The sequence below is a fragment of the Vipera berus genome (assembly GCF_964194415.1).
Source record: "Vipera berus genome assembly, chromosome: Z".
Lineage (NCBI taxonomy): Eukaryota > Metazoa > Chordata > Lepidosauria > Squamata > Viperidae > Vipera > Vipera berus.
The window spans coordinates 14,916,706-14,936,844 of record NC_138205.1 but is presented as its reverse complement, the minus strand read 5'-3'; the positions used below and the strand labels follow the sequence as shown (position 1 = coordinate 14,936,844).

At 43.6% G+C, this 20,139-nt stretch overlaps 1 protein-coding gene across 1 annotated transcript; it reads left to right on the top strand.

Moving 5' to 3' along the window:
* Positions 1 to 3,257: 3,257 nt before the first annotated feature.
* LOC308678661 (tumor necrosis factor receptor superfamily member 12A-like) lies at positions 3,258 to 11,850 on the top strand (the record flags this gene model as incomplete). The annotated part of the gene is made up of 6 exons (XM_081345890.1): positions 3,258 to 3,272; positions 4,636 to 4,912; positions 7,363 to 7,464; positions 8,669 to 8,803; positions 9,554 to 9,608; positions 10,797 to 11,850. 5 exons carry the CDS (start codon positions 3,258 to 3,260, stop codon positions 9,604 to 9,606), a joined length of 582 nt encoding a protein of 193 aa, XP_081202016.1. The 3' UTR covers positions 9,607 to 9,608; positions 10,797 to 11,850.
* Between the last annotated feature and the right edge of the window lie 8,289 nt (positions 11,851 to 20,139).

Sequence of the window (20,139 nt, the reverse complement as noted above, 5' to 3'; positions counted from 1 at the left end):
CTGCAATGGTTTTAAATGTGAAAAACACTCATGAGTCACTTTTTATAGTGCCACTGTAACTTCAAACAGTGACTAAGTGAATGTTCATAAATCGAGGACTACCTGTAATTATGGGAGCTAGAATCCACTACACTTCCAGCCAGGACAACATCTGGAAGATCTATAACATCATATTCAGTTCACCTGGGGCTGACTCTTCACTCAGTGTAATGTGGGCCATGTCTTCGCTCCTGGCAGTTGGCAAAGAAAAAGGATCATCTTTAACCATCCAAGACAAAGAATTAATTGAGATTGGAGGGAGAGATGAAGCATTTTGCAAAGAAATTAAATGTTTGGAAATCTGTTTGCCAGGTGGATTTGTCCCAGTTTCTGCTGCTTCTCCCCCTTCTTCAGATTACCATTTTTCCAGCTCAAACCCTCAAATGCAGCACTTTTGCTGTTCCCAGAGCTTGAAATAACGAGAGGGAGAATGTCTCTGAGTATCTACAATACAGCAGTGATTCTATTTATCTACAATTTTGTGTATTTACAATACAGCAGTGTAGCAGTATTATTTATCCTTTTTTATTACCTTCTTTACCTCCCCCTTTTATTGGTGGTATTACTATTATTATGGTTTGTCCAGTCAGCCGGATGTTCAGACTGGATTATTCCATCTATTGCTTTGCATATACACTGAGTGCTTCTGTACTGGAGACAAATTCCTTGTGTGTCTAATCACACTTGGCCAAATAAAGTATTCAATTCAATTTTTGAACTTGGCAATTTTAAGAAGTATGAGCTTCAAATCCCAGCATGCTGCCTGAGGAATTCTGGGACATGAAGTCCATGCAGCATAAAGTAGTCAGGTTTGGAAAAACACTGATTTACTGTCCATTATGCTTTTAGGCCAGCCACAAGGAATCCTGACTTTGCTATAATTATGGACAAAGATGGCTAAAGCACAGGAGGAATACCAAATAAGTCAGAAGAGACAAAGGGTGTTACTGGGAGGCTGATCCATGCCCAGAACATTTGATGTCTCAAACAGAAATTACTTTCAAATCTGTATCATGTCTTCTGCTAAAGCAGTTTTGCTTCCGGATAAGTAAATCTCCCATACCTTTTATTTAAAATTTATAACATTTCAATTTGGCCTGTCCTCAGCCAAGTTAGGAAGCCTGTTTCTCTTTTTCCCTTTAAAAACTCTTTTCTCATCTGTTGCATGACTGTTGCACTGCTTTCTTGCAGTCTAGACAATTCCAGTAATATCCAATTATTATGTCTCCAAGTTTCTTTGGTTTTAATTTCCAAAATGTCCTATTTCTGCCCCCGCTCAGGTGGATTTGCTCCAAAACCTCAGTACTTGGATTGACCCAAAATGAAAGTATCTCTCTGTACAATCTGTATGTTGAAAAAGCATTTTTTTAAAATATCTATCCATTCTCTATATGCCAGCAGCCACATTCTCTTTCCCTCTCAAAGAATTTAAAAATGAAATCTTTCTTGAATTCAATCCATGTTGACCACAAGGATAGGTCCACATGATTTTCTTGGAGCAATATTGTATAGATAGTCCTTGACTTATGATCACAATGGAGCCCAAAATTTCTCTTGCTAAGTGAAACATTTGTTAAGTGAGATTTGCCCCATGTTATGACCTTTCTTGATGCAGTTGTTAAGTGAATCACAGCAGTTAAATTAGTTACATGGTTGTAAAGCGAATCTGGCTTCCCTATTGACTTTGCTTCTCAGAAGTTCGCAAAAGGTGATCACATGATCTCGGGACACTGCAACCGTCATAAATATGAGCCAATTGCCAGGCGTCTGAATTTTGATCATGTGACCATGGGGATGCTGCGAAGTTTTCCTAAGTGTGAAAAATGGACATAAGTCACTTTTTTCAGTGCCCTTATAACAGACATGTCAAACACAAGGCCCGGGGGCCAGATCCGGCCCTCGAAGTGGTTTCATGCGGCCCGCGAAGCCATCCTGCAAACAGTGAGGGAACGGCCCCCGCTGCCTTGGCCCTGGCCCAGAGATCCTCCTTCTGCCAGAGACCCTCAGATCTGTCCCACTCCTGCCCAAGCCCCCATAGGCACCCTTGATGCGAACAATGTAGAGCTGGCCATGCCCACCCAGGCCATACACACTCTAGCCACGCCCACCCAGGAGGCCACACCCACCCGGCCCCCTGAGGGCAACTGCAATGCTGATGCGGCCCTCAGTGAAATTGAGTTTGACCCCCCTGCCTTATAACTTTGAACGGTCACTAAACGAAAGGTTGTAGGTCAAGGACTAACTTCATAGAAGCAATTAACAACTGCCTTCTTATGGTACAATTTTAGCAGTCTTCTTGGGCTTTCCTGTTGGTATCCCATCCAGTAGAAAAAAAGAGATCACCCAAGGCTGGCAATTACACCTCCTACAACATGTATAGAAACACCCACACCCTCTTGATGGGCTGGATTACAATTTCCATCCTTCTGCAAGCACTGGCTGTGGCTGATGGGAACAATAAGTTCTTGAAGGCACAAGAGTATGAAAGGGCAAAACCATGCATTTACCTAGACCAGGGGTAGGCAACCTTGGCTCTTTTACGACTTGTGGACTTCAACTCCCAGAATTCCTGAGCCAGCTGGCTCAGGAATTCCGGGAGTTGAAGTCCACAAGTCGTAAAAGAGCCAAGGTTGCCTACCCCTGACCTAGTCCTAGACCAAAGATCCACAAGGAGGCTTTACCCACCCACCCCTCCACTAAAATGGATTCAGAAATTATGACATGCTTTCGAAGTTCACAGGAATTTAATATATTTCTTGCATGATAAATATTTAAACCATGCACGTAGTTGGCCTGAGAGATTTCTCCCTTTCTCCTTCTCTCACACCATGAAGGCTCAAGGTCACACACTGAAACTAAATGCAGGGACCTTTTGCACACCACCCAGGATGGCAGCCAATTGCGACAGTATTAAAAGGGAGCTGGATAAGATCCTGGAGGGACAAGCTGCCCATGGTTTCTAACGTTACCAGTAGGACAATCAGGTTGGTCTAGTGCAGGGGCAGGCAACCTTGGCTCTTTTATGACTCGTGGACTTCAACTCCCAGAATTCCTGAGCCAGCATGGCTCAGCTTGGAAACCTCTTCCTTTCCCCTCAGCATGGCTGGCTCAGGAATTCTGGGAGTTGAAGTCCACGAGTCATAAAAGAGCCAAGGTTGCCTACCCCTGTTAGTGTTTAAGGTGCTGGCTTAGAAATTAGGAAATGATAAATTCTAGGGATGAAAGGCAGCTGGGTGAGTTTGGACCATTCCCCTCCCAGCCCAGTCCATCTTGCAGGGTTGCTGTGGGAAAAATGGGAAGAACGAGCATCTTGAACCCCTGTCCTGAGTTATACAGAATAAAGGTGGGAAATGAAAAATAAAGACATAAAAATAAAAATAAAAAAGGCTACTACCTTGTAAATTACAAGGTAAAGGTTCCCCCGCACATGCGTGCTAGTCGTTTCCGACTCTAGGGGCCAGCGCTCATCTCCTTTTCAAAGCCGAAGAGCCAGCGCTTGTCCGAGGACGTCTCCGTGGTCATGTGGCCGGCATGACTAGAAGCCAAAGGCGCATGGAATGCTGTTACCTTCCCACCGTAGTGGTCCCTATTTTTCTACTTGCATTTTTACGTGCTTTCAAACTGCTAGGTTGGCAGAACTGCTAGGTTGGCAGAAGCTGGGATGAGTCACAGGCGCTCACTCTGTTACGCAGCACTTGGGATTCGACCCGCCAAACTGCCGACCTTCTGATCGACAAGCTCAGCGTCCCAACCCACTGAGCCACCGCGTCCCTACAAGGTATAGCAACCCCTAAATAAATAACTGCCCGAGCAAAAACCTCAGAGCAAGTTCGTCAGTACCTCCCAGATACAATTTGCTATTAGATAGATAGATAGATAGATAGATAGATAGATAGATAGATAGATAGATAGATAGATAGAGATAGATAGATAGATAGATAGATAGATAGATAGATAGATAGATAGATAGATAGATACACACACACACACACACACACTATATATATATATATATATAAATTATATATTCTATAATATATAAGATATAATTAATACATAATATAATATAATATATATGTTATGTCATGTTACATTATTCTTTTTGTTGTTGACATAAAGAGCACCAGACTGCGTGAACTGTGTTTGGGTACAGCACTTTTCTGACTGTGGGATTCCGTCCCCCCCCCACACACACACACCACCCCCACCACCCCCACCCCGCATCTGGACTAGTTAAAAGTTTACCATCTTAAATTACATGCTGTTCCAAGCCCTGCAACTTTTTGTAAATTATGATTATGATTGTGATTGGTTTATGCTTGCTGGCTTCAAAACACCCCGCTGGAAACACGAAAGGAAAAGCCCTATCGACGGAAAGCGTCCCGTTCCAGGGGCCAACAGGATTTCCAGCCCAGCGGGATTTCCGAGAAGCCGGGCCGGGCCGAGCCGGGTCAAAGCTGGAGTGTCCCCCCCCCCCTTGTTTGTCCCCGCCTCCCCCGTCTTTCCTTCTCCGGCCGGGCCGTTTCCTGCGCTGACTCGCTGCCGCTCCCCCCCCCACTTCTCTCTCTCCCCCCCCTCCCCGCACCTCCCCCGCAGATCAAAGGATGGAACGCGGAGCTTGGCCGCGCGCCCGCCAATCCCCGACTGCGGGGGCGTCTTTCGCCGGGAGCCGGGCCGAGCCGGGCCGAAGCGAGCCGGGGAGAGTTTTCGGCACTGAGTCAGAGCGAGGCTGGCGGACAGTCAGTCGCTGGCGATCGGACATCCTCGGCGGCGGCGAAGGAGCAGCGAGACCCACCTGCCATGCTTGCCTGGGGTGTCATCCTGGGGCTCTTGCCCGTCTTGCTGGGCTCCGGCCGGGGAGAGCCCATCGCAGGTAAATGGGGGATCAGGGAGCATTTAGGACGCGTGTGTGTGTGTATGGGGGGGTGTCCCTTTCTCCTCCCTCCGCAAACTTTTCAACAACCGGAGAGTCTGTGGAGCAAACAGGTGCGGCTTTCAGGGTTGGTAGGGAAGGGTGCCACGAAGCTCTCTCTACCTGTTGAACGGCCGCGGTCCCGTTCAAGCGCTGGTTGAAGCGACATTGGGAAGGGCTTCGGAGGGATGAGGGAAGAGCCGGCAGGTAGAAGTAAAACAGAGGAGCGGGGTGGGGTGGGGTGGGGGGCTGGCGAGTGAATGAATGAGCATAGGAATCTGAATGAACGGATGAATGAACGGATGTAGTTTGTCCGGAATCCCTTTTGTGATTTGACTACAAGACCCGCTTGTCAGGAGTCCCGGCCAAACCTTTGCGGACGGCCGTGGCTGCCTTTGTGGAGAAAACGTGGAAGGAGGACCTCGCAGCGATTTTTAACTAGTCCGAGTATGCCGGTTTCCCCAATAACCCAGCTTTCTAGTCTAGTTGATACAGATGCTGGGGTGCGTTCCGCGCAAAGCGTGGTGCGTTCACACGTGATGTTAATTGAAAAGACTTAGATCTGCGAACCCTCCAAGCAGGAGAGAGATTCAGTATAAAGTCGGCGCGGTCATCTTCTCAGTCTAACAAAGATTCCCTGCACAGTTTTTCAGCAGGTGCAACTCTCTCTATCACGGCTTTTTTACGTCTCAGGGCTGAACCTCTTGAATCTTTTTACCTGTTAAGGAGTCGCTAACGGAACGATGCCGGCTAGGAGATTTACGAAAATGAACACAGTATAATTTTTCTTTTATCCCGCTTTTATTACTTTTATAAGTAACTAAAGGTGGCGAACGTGCGTAAAACCCTTTCCCACTTTTTATTATTAATTTATTATTTTATATCTATCTATATATCTATATCTATATATATCTATATCTATATATATCTATATATCTATATCCATATATCTATATCTATATCTATCTATATCTATATCTATGTCTATATCTATATATCTATATATCTATATATTTATATATCTATATCTATCTATCTATCTATCTATCTATATAATAAATTAATAATAAAAAGTGGGAAAGGGTTTTGCGCACGTTCGCCGCCTTCAGTTACTTATAAAAGTAATAAAAGCGGGATAAAAGAAAAATCTAAAGAAATAAGTAGAATAACAGTTCACCCCGAACTAAGCAATCTGCACATGCTTAGTGGCGCTTTCTTATCAGCTGCTGGCAAATTCCTGCGCTGAGTTAAAGCCCCGCCCCTCCCCGCGAAATCAATCACAGAAGTTGTCAAAAATTGGAATGTTTATGAATGCAAGGCCCCGCCCCGCTCGACCCTGCCTCTTTCCTATTGGCGGGCTCTCCGGATAAAAGTCGAGGGGCGTCTCTTATTCCCGCAAGTGAGACAAGCGGGCGGGGGGGGGGGTGTCGGCGGGCGGTCTGACGTCGGCGTCATGCGACCCGCTCTGAGTCATCGGTCCGACTCGCTTCTGGGCTCAGCGCCATCTGGTTGCCTGCTCGCTCGGGGCATGTTTTATCAATGAAGTCATTTAAAAGTGAGGGACGTGATGGCAGGGAGGGAGGGGGGGAGGAAGGCTCCCTCTCCTTTTAACCCCCCCCGTCCCATTTTGCCATGTGATGCTCCCTGAGTTGACCCCTCCCTCCCCCCCCATGTTCTCCTGTTCCTAACAGTGGTTCACGTTTCGGGGTGAAACACAATATCCATTCACCCCAGTGACGTTATGCCTCTGGAAATAGCCCTGGTGTCATGGGGGGGGGGGGGGGGCTGGGATCACATGGATTAAGTGCAATGGCCCCCCCCCCGTTTCTGAATCTTATCCTTATTTTACTTTCCTATTTTCACCCAGCTGATAATGCTTCTCATGACTCTTTCTTTCTTTCTTTCTTTCTTTCTTTCTTTCTTTCTTTCTTTCTTTCTTTCTTTCTTTCTTTCTTTCTTTCTTTCTTTCTTTCCTTTCTTCCAAAAATTCATGAATTTTTAGGAAAGCAACTATGGCTGAAAACATGCTGGATTTCAATTTATTTATTTATTTTTTAATTCCATTTATATCCCGCCCTTCTCCGAAGACTCAGGGCGGCTTACAAGCTTAGCAGTAGCCTTCATTCTATGTATATGCCTGCTTATTAGGGCTTTCACCCCCCCCCCAAGCGGCATTATTACAAAGTCAGCTTATTGCCCCCAACAATCTGGGTCCATAACCCTAGGAAGACAGGGACTATTGGAACTGGAGTCCAACATACCTGCAAGCGGGCAGAATCAGAAATACCAGAACTTTGGTTAATTCCACTTTCCTTTAGGGAGGCAGAAACTTTCTGATGCTGTTCGTGTGAAAAGGAGGGTGGGTGAACTCTCAACTCCCTTTCTGATTATTATTATTTTTTTTCCCTCAGAAACTAGCTGTCCTGGAGACCAGTCCTGGAGTCCTGACTTGGAAAAGTGCATGGACTGCTCAGTGTGCCAACATCAAAATAAGAACGATTTTTGCTCTACCTGTAAGTGGCTCCTAACTGCGCCTGGTACTGTGGTGGAGGAGGGCTCCATACATCTTTGGTATTGCCGAGATAGCTCCTGGAGCACTCTGGGAGAGAGGATAATGGCTGGATGTTCAGCCTGATGCTACAACATATGATTCTTTGGGGTTGAATGTTTGGATGGTGGAACGGTTGAGTGCAGGCCTGGCCTGGGACATTTTGCCCCAGAGCCCAAAGTCAAGATGCTGCTTCCTGTCGTTGCATAATCAAAAGCCAATAATCAATTAATCTGGAGACAGGATCCCAATCTCTCAGGCAGGTCAGACGGCACTCATAATGCCATCCCATATACCTGGATAGAGCTAGTGTGATTCCCTTCCCTGTCACATCTGCCACCGGAGAAGGCAGCCCTCTTTCTTTTCCCAATTTTGGGCAAGCGAGGGCCAAGGTTTATTCAGGGATGGTTAAAAAAGTGAAAAATTCAGCCTCAACCATTGATTAAAACTTTTTCCCATTTGTACCTGGGTTGCACAATCACATCTCCACAGCAGCCATGAAGGGGCGGGGCTTCTGTCACATGATTGTGGCTGCCATCCTGGCTTTTGAGGATACTCAGCCCACTTCTATTAGCTGTAGGTCTGCTAACTATAGTCTTTGTTTTTAATTTTCCACACACACACACTTTCTTTTGGGAGCAAGTGGTAGCTTGATAACAGGACGGTAGCATATAAATTTAATAAATAAATATATAAATGGAAACAAGCGTTAGCATCTTCCACCAATCCTGAGAGCAGCCACTGATGCCGCCGTTCAAATCTCTAGTCGCTGCTCTCCGTCATCTGAAAGCTCATTCTTTGTGGGGGCCTGGAGTTAATTAAGAGTTCAGAAAGACTCAGAGGCTTAGTTTTTGGCCAGCCTTTTTATGAGCAGGGTTTTGCCGTTGTGCTGCTGGCAATGAAAAAGATAATGGTTTTATTTTTCCCCCACCTCTATTCCAACATTTAAAACTGGAAAAAGTAAAGTCTTTGTATACAGTTTTATTCTGCTGCTTGTGGCAACTCTGCCTTGAGGGGCCTAGGTAGGCAGGAAGGGAAAGTATTTTTAAACAGTAGATGTCTGTTTCAGATTAAGAAATTGGCTGCATCAGCCAAAGATCCTTTGGGATCAACTAAAGGCTATTTTTTTCCGGGGAATTTAAGGTGTTCTTCTCTCCTCATTCTTGCAGGTGGAGACCCCCAGCCCACCAACGGCCTCAATCTGTGGGTGCTAGTTGGGGCATCGCTTGGTGCTGTTTTTCTGGCTAGCATCATTGCGGGCACAATCATTTATGCCCGCTGCCGAAGGCGAGAAAAGTTCACCAGTAAGTTTTTCCTTTTGGTGATATTTCATTCTAGTTGAAATTGTTGCCACAGCTAGTCCTCGACTTACAACCATTAATTTGGTGACCATTTGAAGTTGCAATGGCAAATGACTTACGGTGGGTCTTCACACTTACGGGCCGTCGCAGCATCCCCACAGTCACATGATCTAAATTTGGGTGCTTGGCAACCTGCACGTATTTACCAGCGTGCCAGGGTCATAGGATTGCCCTTCGCAACCTTCCCAGCTGGCTCCCAACAATAGCAATAGCACTTAAGACTTATATACAGCTTCACGGTGCTTTACAGCCCTCTCTAAGCAGTTTACAGAGTCAGCCTGTTGCACCACAACAATCTGGATCCTCACTTTACCGACCTCAGAAGGATGGAAGGCTGAGTCAACCTTGAGCTGGTGAGGATCGAACTACTGGCAGCCGGCAGAATTACCCTGCAGTACTGCATTCTAACCACTCCGCCACCACGGCTCTGCAAAGATAGTGGGGGGAGATGGATTCACTTAACAGCCGTGTTACTCACTTGACAACTGGAGTGGCTTGCTTAACAATTGTGTCAAAAAGGTCATAAAAATTGGGCATGATGCACTTACCATTTGCCACGCTTAGCAACAGAAATTCTAGTCCCAATTGTCATTGTAATTCAAAGACTACTGAACAGCGAACATCTCTGCAGCCGAGTATCTACCTCTCTGTCGCACTGATAAACTTTTAACCATATTTTTACTCTCTTTCCAGCCCCAATTGAAGAAACTGGAGGCCATTCAGCTCAAGAATCACTGATACACTGAAGGTGAGATCAAGATACTCCTAATCTCAGTTCCTTTCCTTGTCCGTCCTTCCTTTCTGCCTGTGGGCGGAACACTTTTACTATTTTTATTAGAAATATCTATTGGTTTTATTGCCTTTAATATTGTAAGCCGCCCAGAGTTGCCTGTGGCGAGATGAGTGGCAAATTAAATACGTAAACGAATAAAGAAATAAAGCGACACTTTAAGAAGTGGAAAGAGAAACCAAGTTTCTAGTTCTCAAAAACAAACAACGGGTTTAGCTTGCCCTCTTTTTCAGAAACCTGCCCAGTGACCTTGAGCAGAAAACTTTTTTTTCTAGATAGTGAAACATTTACAGAAGCTCGGTATATTTGTGTGAAGTACAATGAAGTCATACTGTGATAACAGAAGTCTCTTTTTTTCCCCTTGGGCATAGTTCCGTGTTCATTGCTAAGCACTTTCATGTTTGAATAATCTCAAGGTTTTCCTAGTTCACATATTTAATTGGGACTAACCCCTGATTAAGTGTAACTTCTGAGTAAAGCTGCCTAGGATTGTTTTGTTGATCTTATACCCTCTCTGAAAATCTCCAACGTCATACTTGGAATGAGCAGTATGTATTCCATTTCATACATACTCCTTGTACTGATGATGTTACCTAGTTTGGGTAATGAAACATCTGCAAGAAAACAAGCTAGCTCAGAGAGCGGCAAGGAGCCCTCAATGTTCATACTTGAGGTATTTTTGTTTTTAAAACATTCTGCTCTTCATCAGATTTGCTGAAATAAGGGTATCGTCGTAAAAGTGGGAATAAGAAATCCAACAAATAAATAATAGATAAAAGGCACCATGGCCCTTTTTTAAACTTCATGACAACCCTGGGAGGTAGGCCAATCTGGTCCAAGAAAAGTCCCAACCTCTAGTTTAACCAGTCTGTTTCCAATGCTTTGCTTTCCCAAAATAATATATTCTGATATGTTTCGGCATATCCCAGCTACCATTCCCAACCAGTTGCCCTCCTTGGCCACTTTGAGATGTGTAGACTTCAACATGCTGGCTGGGGAATTCTGGGAGTTGAAGTCCACACACCTTCAAGTAGCCAAGTTGAAGGAACACTGCCATAGAGTGATAGGAATTTTGGAGGGACAAGAAGAAAGAATCACACTGAGTGCAAATTTATCTTATGGGTTGTTCTTTTTTCCCCCCCACAGATCTGTTTTTTTTTTTCACCACTTCAGATTCAGGAAACAGCAAAGAAAACGTCACTTTTGGTTACCTCGACTTTTCTTGAAGCTGCAGGAGAGACGTTCACCTGCCCTGGCATTCTGGGGCCTTACATTTTGCACACTCAGCAACGGGCTGTGAAACCTACTGTCTCTTGTTCCCATTTCAGGAAACAGGCCCCCTCTGGGTAAAGGGTGACCATCTTCCTTGTTAAACGCTTTGTGCTGTGAGAGGAGGGGGAAAAACCTCACTTCTGGCACATACGTACCCCAGGCCTAATGCCTCATATTGGGGTGATTTATTTTTCTACAGGGGTTACAGTTTGGGGAACTTTGCAGTTCCTAGATCTGCATTGTGGGCCTCCTCCTTTGTCGTTTCCCTCCGGGGAACATTTTAAGGAAAAAAAATGAATGTGATTTTTAGATTATCTGTATATAGAGAGATATTGGGTGCTAGAACTCTCCATGAAAGAGGAATATGGACTAGCCTCAACAGAGCTTCCCGCACCATTTTTTCCAATCAGTGGCTGGCCACTATATCAGAAAGACAATTTAGGTGTAGCTCCAGACGTTCTGGACTACAACTCCCATAATGCCATGAAAAATCACTGGTTGTCTTAGTTTTATGGGTGTTTTGCTCCATAAGGAAGGCACCAGTTTCGTTTCCTCTGATTTTCCTCAGTATCCGTTCTTCTCTTTTTCCCTTCCCTTTGGTGCTGCCTGTTGAGATTCTATTTATGTCTCCTGCTCTCATAAGAGAATTTTAATTTTATGGTGTGATTGGGTTTTGTTTTTTTTAAACTGCATTCAGAAAAAAAGAGAAAAAAAAGACTTTCATTTCCTGACACAGCATTTGTGAACTGAAAATAAAAATGCTTAAGTTTGGTATGAACATGTTGCAAATTGTCCCCAGGAAGTGAATGTGAATGTTGATGGGTTTGATATTGACCAACATTCTAAATCAAAGTTTGTTTAATGTATTAAATAAACCACAATTGGCCAGATTTGCATGATACAAAAAGCTGAAGCTGAATAAATCATCTTAAGGTTTAGTGTGAGATTCTATTTTTTTTTAACCTTTAAAGCGTTTCACATAAATGAGACGAGTCTCTTTTTATGAATCCTGTAAGGTGGTTCAGCATGATGAGATTTCTAGGTGGAGGCAGAGGCATTCTCACTTGTGTCTCCTCTCCTGCACCAACTAAGTTGTAAAGCATATATTATATGTTTCAATAATCCAAGTAAAATCTCCAGTTAAAAGGTAGCAGATGGTAGGAAACACTACATTTAAAATCTGCTGGACATCAGAGCATGTAAATACTGTGCTAATGAATAAATCAGTGTCTCGATCAATCGTGGCTATTTTCAGTTATCTGGACTTCAGGTCCCAAAATTCTTAGCAACGCTGCCTAGGGAATTCTGGGGATTGAAGTCTATGAAGCCTTTTAATTTTCTCCAGTGTGTATCCATTGGAGAGCTGTTTCAGAGAGACCTCTCCCAATTTGAGAATCAGACTAAGATCCTTTACTCTTCACTTAGACCAATGTTCTACAAACTTGGCAACTTGAAGATGTGTAGACTTTCAACTCTCAGAATCCCCTGCTGGTGGGGGAATTCTGGGAACTGAAGTCCACCCATCTTAAAAGTTGCCAATTCTGAAAAACACTGACGTAGGCCAGCGCAAATAGAGTGTTTAAAGCAATAATGCTCTTCCCCAATTCATTGCTCTTTGGAGGTGTGATTGGCTTTTCATATAATCGGGCGGGTCAGTCAAAAAATAACCCAGTGTTATAAATAAGAGAGTTGTGTTTCATTGTCAGAAGAATTCTGAAACATCAGCCTGCCTGACCCATCTTTTTTTTTCCTAAATCCAGAAGTACAGACAAAAAACACTCTGCATGCTCAGGAACTCTTTTTTCACAGGTCCTACGGCTGAGTTTTCACCATCTGGCCCTGTAGTCCTGTTTGAGTCCTGCTTGTCACTTAAATAGGAGGCACCAGTTAAAATCTGGGCCCTTCCTTCCTTCAAAGCGGTAGAGGAAAAGTGAGTTTCCAAGTTTTCCTTTGTGAGAAAGCAAATTGAGGAGTGCCTAGCTGGCAGCAGGCATGGAAAAAAAAAGTCTTCCTGTTTCCTTTGTAGCTAAAGTATAGCCTAAAGGCATCCTGATGTGCTTCCTCTCTGCAGCTAAGTGGATCTGACTCTAGCCAAGAGAAAAATGCTTTGAAACACTAGGATTCTTCATAAATGAAGCTGAAATACCTTAGAGGTATTTTTTTCTCTCTCAACAGTTGGGAAAATTCCAGCAGTTATTGATTGTCAAAACTTAAGAAGTTTTAACTTCAATATACGAGGGCAATTCGGAAATAAAACCTCCGTTTGGTTATCAATGACAGACACAGATACAGAACTTTTATTATACACGTTAGAAAACTACATTACATTTACTTTTTCGCCATTCAAATTGAGGCACTTGTCAACGTCTTACAAGGTTTGAAATTCCTTAGTAGCAGTCGCTCGGCGCCAAATCTGGGCTATAGCGAGGGAGATCAAAAAAATCCCAATGGAACTGCTTCAAAAGTTCTTGGGTGTGTCTAGCGGTGTGCGAGCGAGCATTATCGTGAACCAACACCACACCAGAAGTCAGCATGCCCCAACGCTTGTTATGGATGGCTCATCTGAGTTTTCTTAACGTTTCACAGGAGACTTCAGAATTGATGGTCGAACCACGCTCCATGAACTTCACTAGCAGTGCTCCTTTGGCAACTTCACATTTGGCGGGATTTTCCACGGCACCACTTCCGGTGTGGTGTTGATTCACGATAATGCTCGCCCGCACACCACTAGAAGCACCCAAGAACTTGTGAAGCAGTTCCATTGGGATGCTTTTGATAACACACCCCCATGGCCCAGATTTGGCGCCAAGTGACGTACTGCTAAGGAATTTCAAACCTTGTAAGACATTATACAAGTGCTTCAGTTTGAATGGCTATTATGTCGAAAAATAATGTAATGTTGTAGTTTTCTAATATGTATAATAAAAGTTCTGTATCTTATGAGTGTCTGCCATTGATAACCAAACGGAGGTTTGTTTCCGAATTGCCCTCACACTAGCAAAATGGGAGTCACTTCTGGCCCTTTTACAAAGGACTCTTTAAATTATTGGCTTGCCAAATAGACTGTACTCTTCATTTTCACTATTATCTCGCGTCTCCATTCGGCTCTTCCTTTTCTTAATCTCACCTGGAGGGCTAATGGAGGAGTTAAAAAGCTCAGCGAGTGAACCAGTCATCATTTGGGACTTGTGAAAATTGGAATGTAAACTTTGGCTCTCAGTTCCTATATCGGTAAACTCCAAATTATGGCTTCTTTAAATTCAGGTGACCCCGTAAAACATCCCCAACCAGTTCTGCATAATTTGGAGATTCAGCAGGTGTTGGCTATGGACACTGAGGATAATGTCTCGTTTTAAGATGACCTTTCCCCTTAAGAATTGTGGGTATCCACAAAATTAAGTTTATTTTGATGTTTTGGCATTTGAGGAATAACCAGCTGGCCTGGGTTTCTCTTTGGCTAATTGTTGTGGTTTTGGGTTCTTCTATTGTTGTTTGCTTTTTGGTTGATGTGATGTTCTTGAGGGTCATGTCGTGTGCAGTTAAGTAATCTTATGCCCACAGTGGAGAAAGAGTGCTTTTAAAAATATGTCTTGAATAAACAGACTGCAATGCAATCATAGAGGAAGGTCATGTTAAATGGTCACAGTGCTCAAATTCCACTTTTGCTGGTACAACATCATCCTTTCAGTTTTCAAAAACCTCCGCCCCAATAACTGACTTGTTTCTTTTGAGGGACCCAGAAAAGGGTATGTTGTTTTTTCAGCACGGAGCTTGCTAGCACAGATAGATCTTTATACAGCCTTTCAGCTTCTCAATGCTAAGTTCATTCTATTTATTTTTACTATCTCCCCATCCTTCAAGTCTACCTTTTTACCCAATCTCAATTATTTAGTAGACAGGTAGAGGGGAAACATCACAGGACTTTTAAAAAATTGGGGGATTAAACAAACCATTGTGTATGGTGGTACAGTGGTTAGAATGTAGTATTGCAGGCTAGTTCTGCCGACTGCCAGTGGTTCGATCCTGACTGGCTCAAAGTTGACACAGCCTTCCATCCTTCCAAGGTGAGTAAAATGAGGACCCAGATTGTTGGGGGCAAGATGCTAACTCTGTAAACCGCTTAGAGAGGGCTGTAAAGCACTGTGAATATAAGTCTCAGTGCTATTGTTCTAAATGCTACTGTTGTCATTATATTTATTTATTTATTTATTTATTTATTTATTTTAATTCCATTTAATTCCAATTCGATATACACAGCAATGTCATTTCTTTAGCTGGTGTTGGCCTTCATACAAATCGAGTTCTTCCCAAAAATCTACTGTTGTCATTATATACACAGCAATGTCATTTCTTTAGCTGGTGTTGGCCTTCATACAAATCGAGTTCTTCCCAAAAATCCAGGATGTTGTAATCTATCAGTGTAATGTATGCATAGATCCAAGTAGTGTGGCCTGTTGCAATTGATTAGATGGAAATTTTGCAATGCACAGATTTTTCTAATGACTATCCAAGATTTTTTGGTATGGCACCAAGCCGGTAACCACCACCACAGATGATTTGTTATTATTATAGTTGGTCACTCAGCCAGATGTTTAGACCAGATTTGGTATTTTTATCCAACTATTGAGCCCTTCCTGAGGACCTGGGCTAAAGGCTGTTTGGTGGTATTATTATTGCTGTGTGTTGGTAATCCTCAGTTAGAATCATGTTCAAGACTGGTGAAAACTTAATAATTCAAGTCCTAACCAAGGACCTAAGAATTATTAAGGTAGCATCTAAGAATATATAGTTCCAAGCAGGGTAGCTTTTTAGTAAAATTAAGGTGTTCAGGTCAGATTAATCCAATATTTCCAGATATTGAGGAAGTTCTTTAAGTAGCCATCCAAGGATTCCATTCACAATTGCTACAACAATGGATTTCTTTTGTCATAAGCATCCAACTTCAATCTGCCAGAATAGGATAGGATAGGATAGGACAGGATAGGATAGGACAGGGGTAGGCAACCTCGGATCTTTTATGACTCATGGACTTCAACTCTGTCCCACTCCTGCCCAGGCCCACATAGGCACCCTTGATGCGAACGATGTAGAGTTGGCCATGCCCACCCAGTAGGCCATACCCACTCTAGCCGTGCCCACCCTGGCCATACCCACCCAGCCCCTTGAAGGCAACCGCAATGCTGATGCGGCCCTCAATGAAATTGAGTTTGACACCCCTGGACTAGACATACCCAATTCCAGCAACTTTCTATATATGTTTTAGCCTCCAGTCCCCTTAATCATCTTTGTTGCTCTGGTATTCTGGTAGTCCTGGTATTCCGTATTTTTTTCCCCAACTTATTTTTTCCTGAAGTAGTCTTAAAAGATTATTGTTGTTATTATTTCCAACTTTTGCTTTCTTTTCACTAATTCCCACTTTTTGTTTCCCACTCATTTCCTTTCTCACTTCCCTGTACTGATTCCCCCCCCCCACCTCTGTGCCGGCTTTTTTTTCCAGCCTCTTGTTCCTTTTGTTCAATGCTTCACCGCCTCCGCCTCCGCCTCCCCCAGAATTTCCTTCTCTGTCTCTCTCTGACTCATTTTCCCTTTTCTTCTCCTTGCCCTCCTGGCTCTGCATTCCTGTCCCCTTAGTTCATACCAGCCTGTACAGGACACCACCCAGTGACTCATCTGAAGGTGGCGGGGGGGGGGAGGGCAGGGAGGAGGAGAGAAAGAGGGCAAAATCGGAGGTGTTTCTCCCTCCTTCTGGTCAGTCAGTGGCTGCTCTAGAGAACTTCCCAGCACCTGAGTCCATGAGACCGAGTCAAGTTCAACTTTTCAAAACTTTCTTCCCCCTTGGAAAGGACAGCCTGAAACAGCTCCAGACCAAATTTAAACCCACCTGGGGGCTTCCCAAACTTAATTAGCCAAAATTGGGTAGTAGTGGTTTTGATAACGACAAGAGTCGCTAAATTGATTTAAAGCAGGAGTGGGCAACTACGGGGGGGGGGGGGGGGCGGGGGGGGCCTTTGCGAGACCTCTGGACTTCCAGCTCCCGGAATTCCTGAGCCAGCATGGAATTCTGGGGATTGAAGTCCAGAGGTCATAAAGAGGCTTCAGTTGCTGACCCCTACTTAAAGTAATTTACTACATCGGTTAAACTGATAAGCAGTTTAGGTAATGAAGGAAAACATTTGTTAGGCACTGATCTAAACAGAATCCGAATATAGGAAGAGGTGAGAAAGTCTTGGGATATTCAGACCTGTGACAATTGAATTCTTACAGTACAGGCAGTCCTCAATTACCCATCGCTCGGTGACAACTATTGATTTTGACAGTCAAAGTTAAGAGGACCCCCTGAAAGGTGCTTATGACCCTCTTGCACAGTTCCAATGATCACACACACACACACACACAGAGAGAGAGAGAGAGAGAGAGAGAGAGAGAGAGAGAGAGAGAGAGAGAGAGAGAGAGAGAGAGAGAGAGAGAGAGAGAATGTGACTGCATTTTGGGTCTGTGGCAACCTGCTCACTTTTACAGCCAGTTGCAGTGTTCCCAGTCACATAACCACAATTTATGACTTTTTTTTGCCAGTTTCCAACCTTTTCTGCCAGTTTCTGGCAAAAAATACCCATAGAAATGAATACAACCACTGCATTCACTTTACAACCCTCACGTTTACTTTAGAACTGCAGCCTTTGCTTTGCAGCCGCTGCAAAAAAATCCAGTCGGTCACATGAGTGCCTCAACTCACAAATTACGATGGAAATTCTGGGTTCTGTTACAGTCATAAACTGAGGACTAACTGTAGAGGCTTCACAATATTGGGGCATGCACAGAGTGTTTTCCATTAGACCAGCACACTGCATCTCTGAACGGGGGTGGGGGTGGGAGAAAGCTTTGCCATCCCTCAGTTGGCATGACAAATGTGCAAGCTTCTCGATTAGATCAGTTTCTTCATCCTGAGGTTGCATGAAAAAGAGGGCTTAATTCTCTGCTTTAGTCAAGTGAGGAGAGAAAGTCATTTATGTGTTTTTTACTGGACCTGGCCCAGGACTTTTTTGCAGTATGGCACAAAGAGGGGAACAGGCAGCGTGTAAAGGTTTCTTTTGCTATGTGTTGGCTGTGTTCACACATCACTGATTTTCTAGGTTTGCACAACAAACCAAATATTAAGAGAGCCCGCACCATAAAGCACAGCTTCTCTGCAGTAGCAATGTGTCCTGGTACCCCCAAGGAGACTGATTGGCCCCCTCCCAAGTAGCTTTTAGGAATTTCTCAAAAAAAATTCTCCTCTTCTGCCTCTTTTTTTTAATTTTTCCAATTTGGGAATGTATGTTTGCTTTAATTCTGTTGCTTTTCTTTGTGGAGATGCGAGATTGTTGCAGGGGGAAAAAAATCAAAATACTAACTGAACTGAACAAGCTGGACTCACAAAGCATTTTAAGACAGGAAAACAAACGAATAGAATAGAATAGAATAGAATAGAATAGAATAGAATAGAATAGAATAGAATAGAATAGAATAGAATAGAATAGAATAGAATAGAATAGAATAGAATAGAATAGAATAGAATAGAATAGAATAGTAGAATAGAATAGAATCTGGAAGGGACCTTGGAGGTCTTCTAGTCCAGCCCCCTGCTCAGGCAGGAGAACCTATACCGTCTCAGACAGGTGAATGTCTAGTCTCTTCTTAAAAATCTCCAGTGATGGAGCGCCCACAATTTCTGGGGGTATGCTGTTACACTGGTTGATTGTCCTCACTGTCAGGAAATTTCTCCTTAATTCCAGGTTGCTTCTCTCTTTGATCAGTTTCCAACCATTGTTTCTTGTCCTTCCCTCTGGTGTTTTGGTGAACAACCTGGCCCCCTCTGCCTTGTGGCAGCCCCTCAGATACAGGAACACTGCTATCGTGTCTCCCCTGTTTCTTCTTTTCTTTAAACTAGCCAAACCCAAGTCCCGCAGCCGTTCTTGGTATGTTCTAGTCTCCAGGCCTTTGATCATCTTAGTTGCTCTTCTCTGAATTTTTTCCAAACTCTACATCTTTTTTTGTGATATGGTGACCAAAATTGGCAGCAGTATTCCAGGTGTGGTCTTACTAGGCTTTTATAAAGTGGTAATAATACTTCGCGTGATCTTGATTCTATGCCTCTGTTTATACAACCCAGGATTGTATTAGCTTTTTTGGTTGCTGCTGCACACTGCTGGCTCATAGTCAAGTGATCGTTTTAAAATAAAAGAAGTTTAGGGTGTTGTGTGAATGCAGTGGCTGGGAATTTAGCTGTCTTGGCTGGGCCTGTTACGTGAAGATAGTTGTTGTGTGGTGGACACAAGAGGGTATGCAGAGTGTAAAAATGTCAAGATGGATGCCTCAACCATGCAAATGAAACTGTGCTTCATGGCTGTGGCTACCACGTTGACTTTTTTTATATATATAATCTCAGCCCTACAAACACCACAAACACCACAGGTGATAATTACAGGTGCAGAATTTTTTATAACTCAGATTAATTTGAGTGGCACTTTGGTTTAGAGAAGAGTTTCTCAACCTTGGCAACTTTAAGATGGGTAGACTTCAACTCCCAGAATTCCCCAGCCAGCTATGCTATGTTACAGTATGCATAGCATCTTAAAGCCCATGCGTTTTAAATCTGCCAAGGTCAAGAAAAACTGCTTTAGGGCAGCAAATGTGCATCTTTCTGGATTAGACAAGATTCTTCCACCAAATGGAATAACTTTACTTGCCTCTCAACTGCAGTCACAGATATTCAGTCTTTCAGCTTATTTCACACTACTTGAGGGATTTATCTAAGGCTTGGAAGGTACCAGATGTTCTCTGTTTCCAATGAACAACTGACAGGTAGAGGCTTGCAAGGACTTTCTAGCAAATATTGGAAAAGAATCTGGATTTCCCAGGTAGGGCAAGCTGTGCTTTATAGCTGAGGCTCATCTGATGTGGGTGATAATGCCGATGATCACATGAGTGGGGGAAAAAACATAATTTGATTTATAAGGCCTGTACAAATTTAATTATTGCAACTTCCACCCACAAACCAGAGGACTTAAAGTTCTGCTTGATGAGAGGGACTGTTGAGTATTTAGTCTAATTTCCAGAATTTCTTGGCAGAAGCTACTTTAAAATATTCAGTGAAACGGATCTTCTCGTTTCCTGCCTGGAAACTATTTTGTGGTCAAAGCAAAGGGCCGGAGTCATTAAGCTCCACCCCTAATCGGAA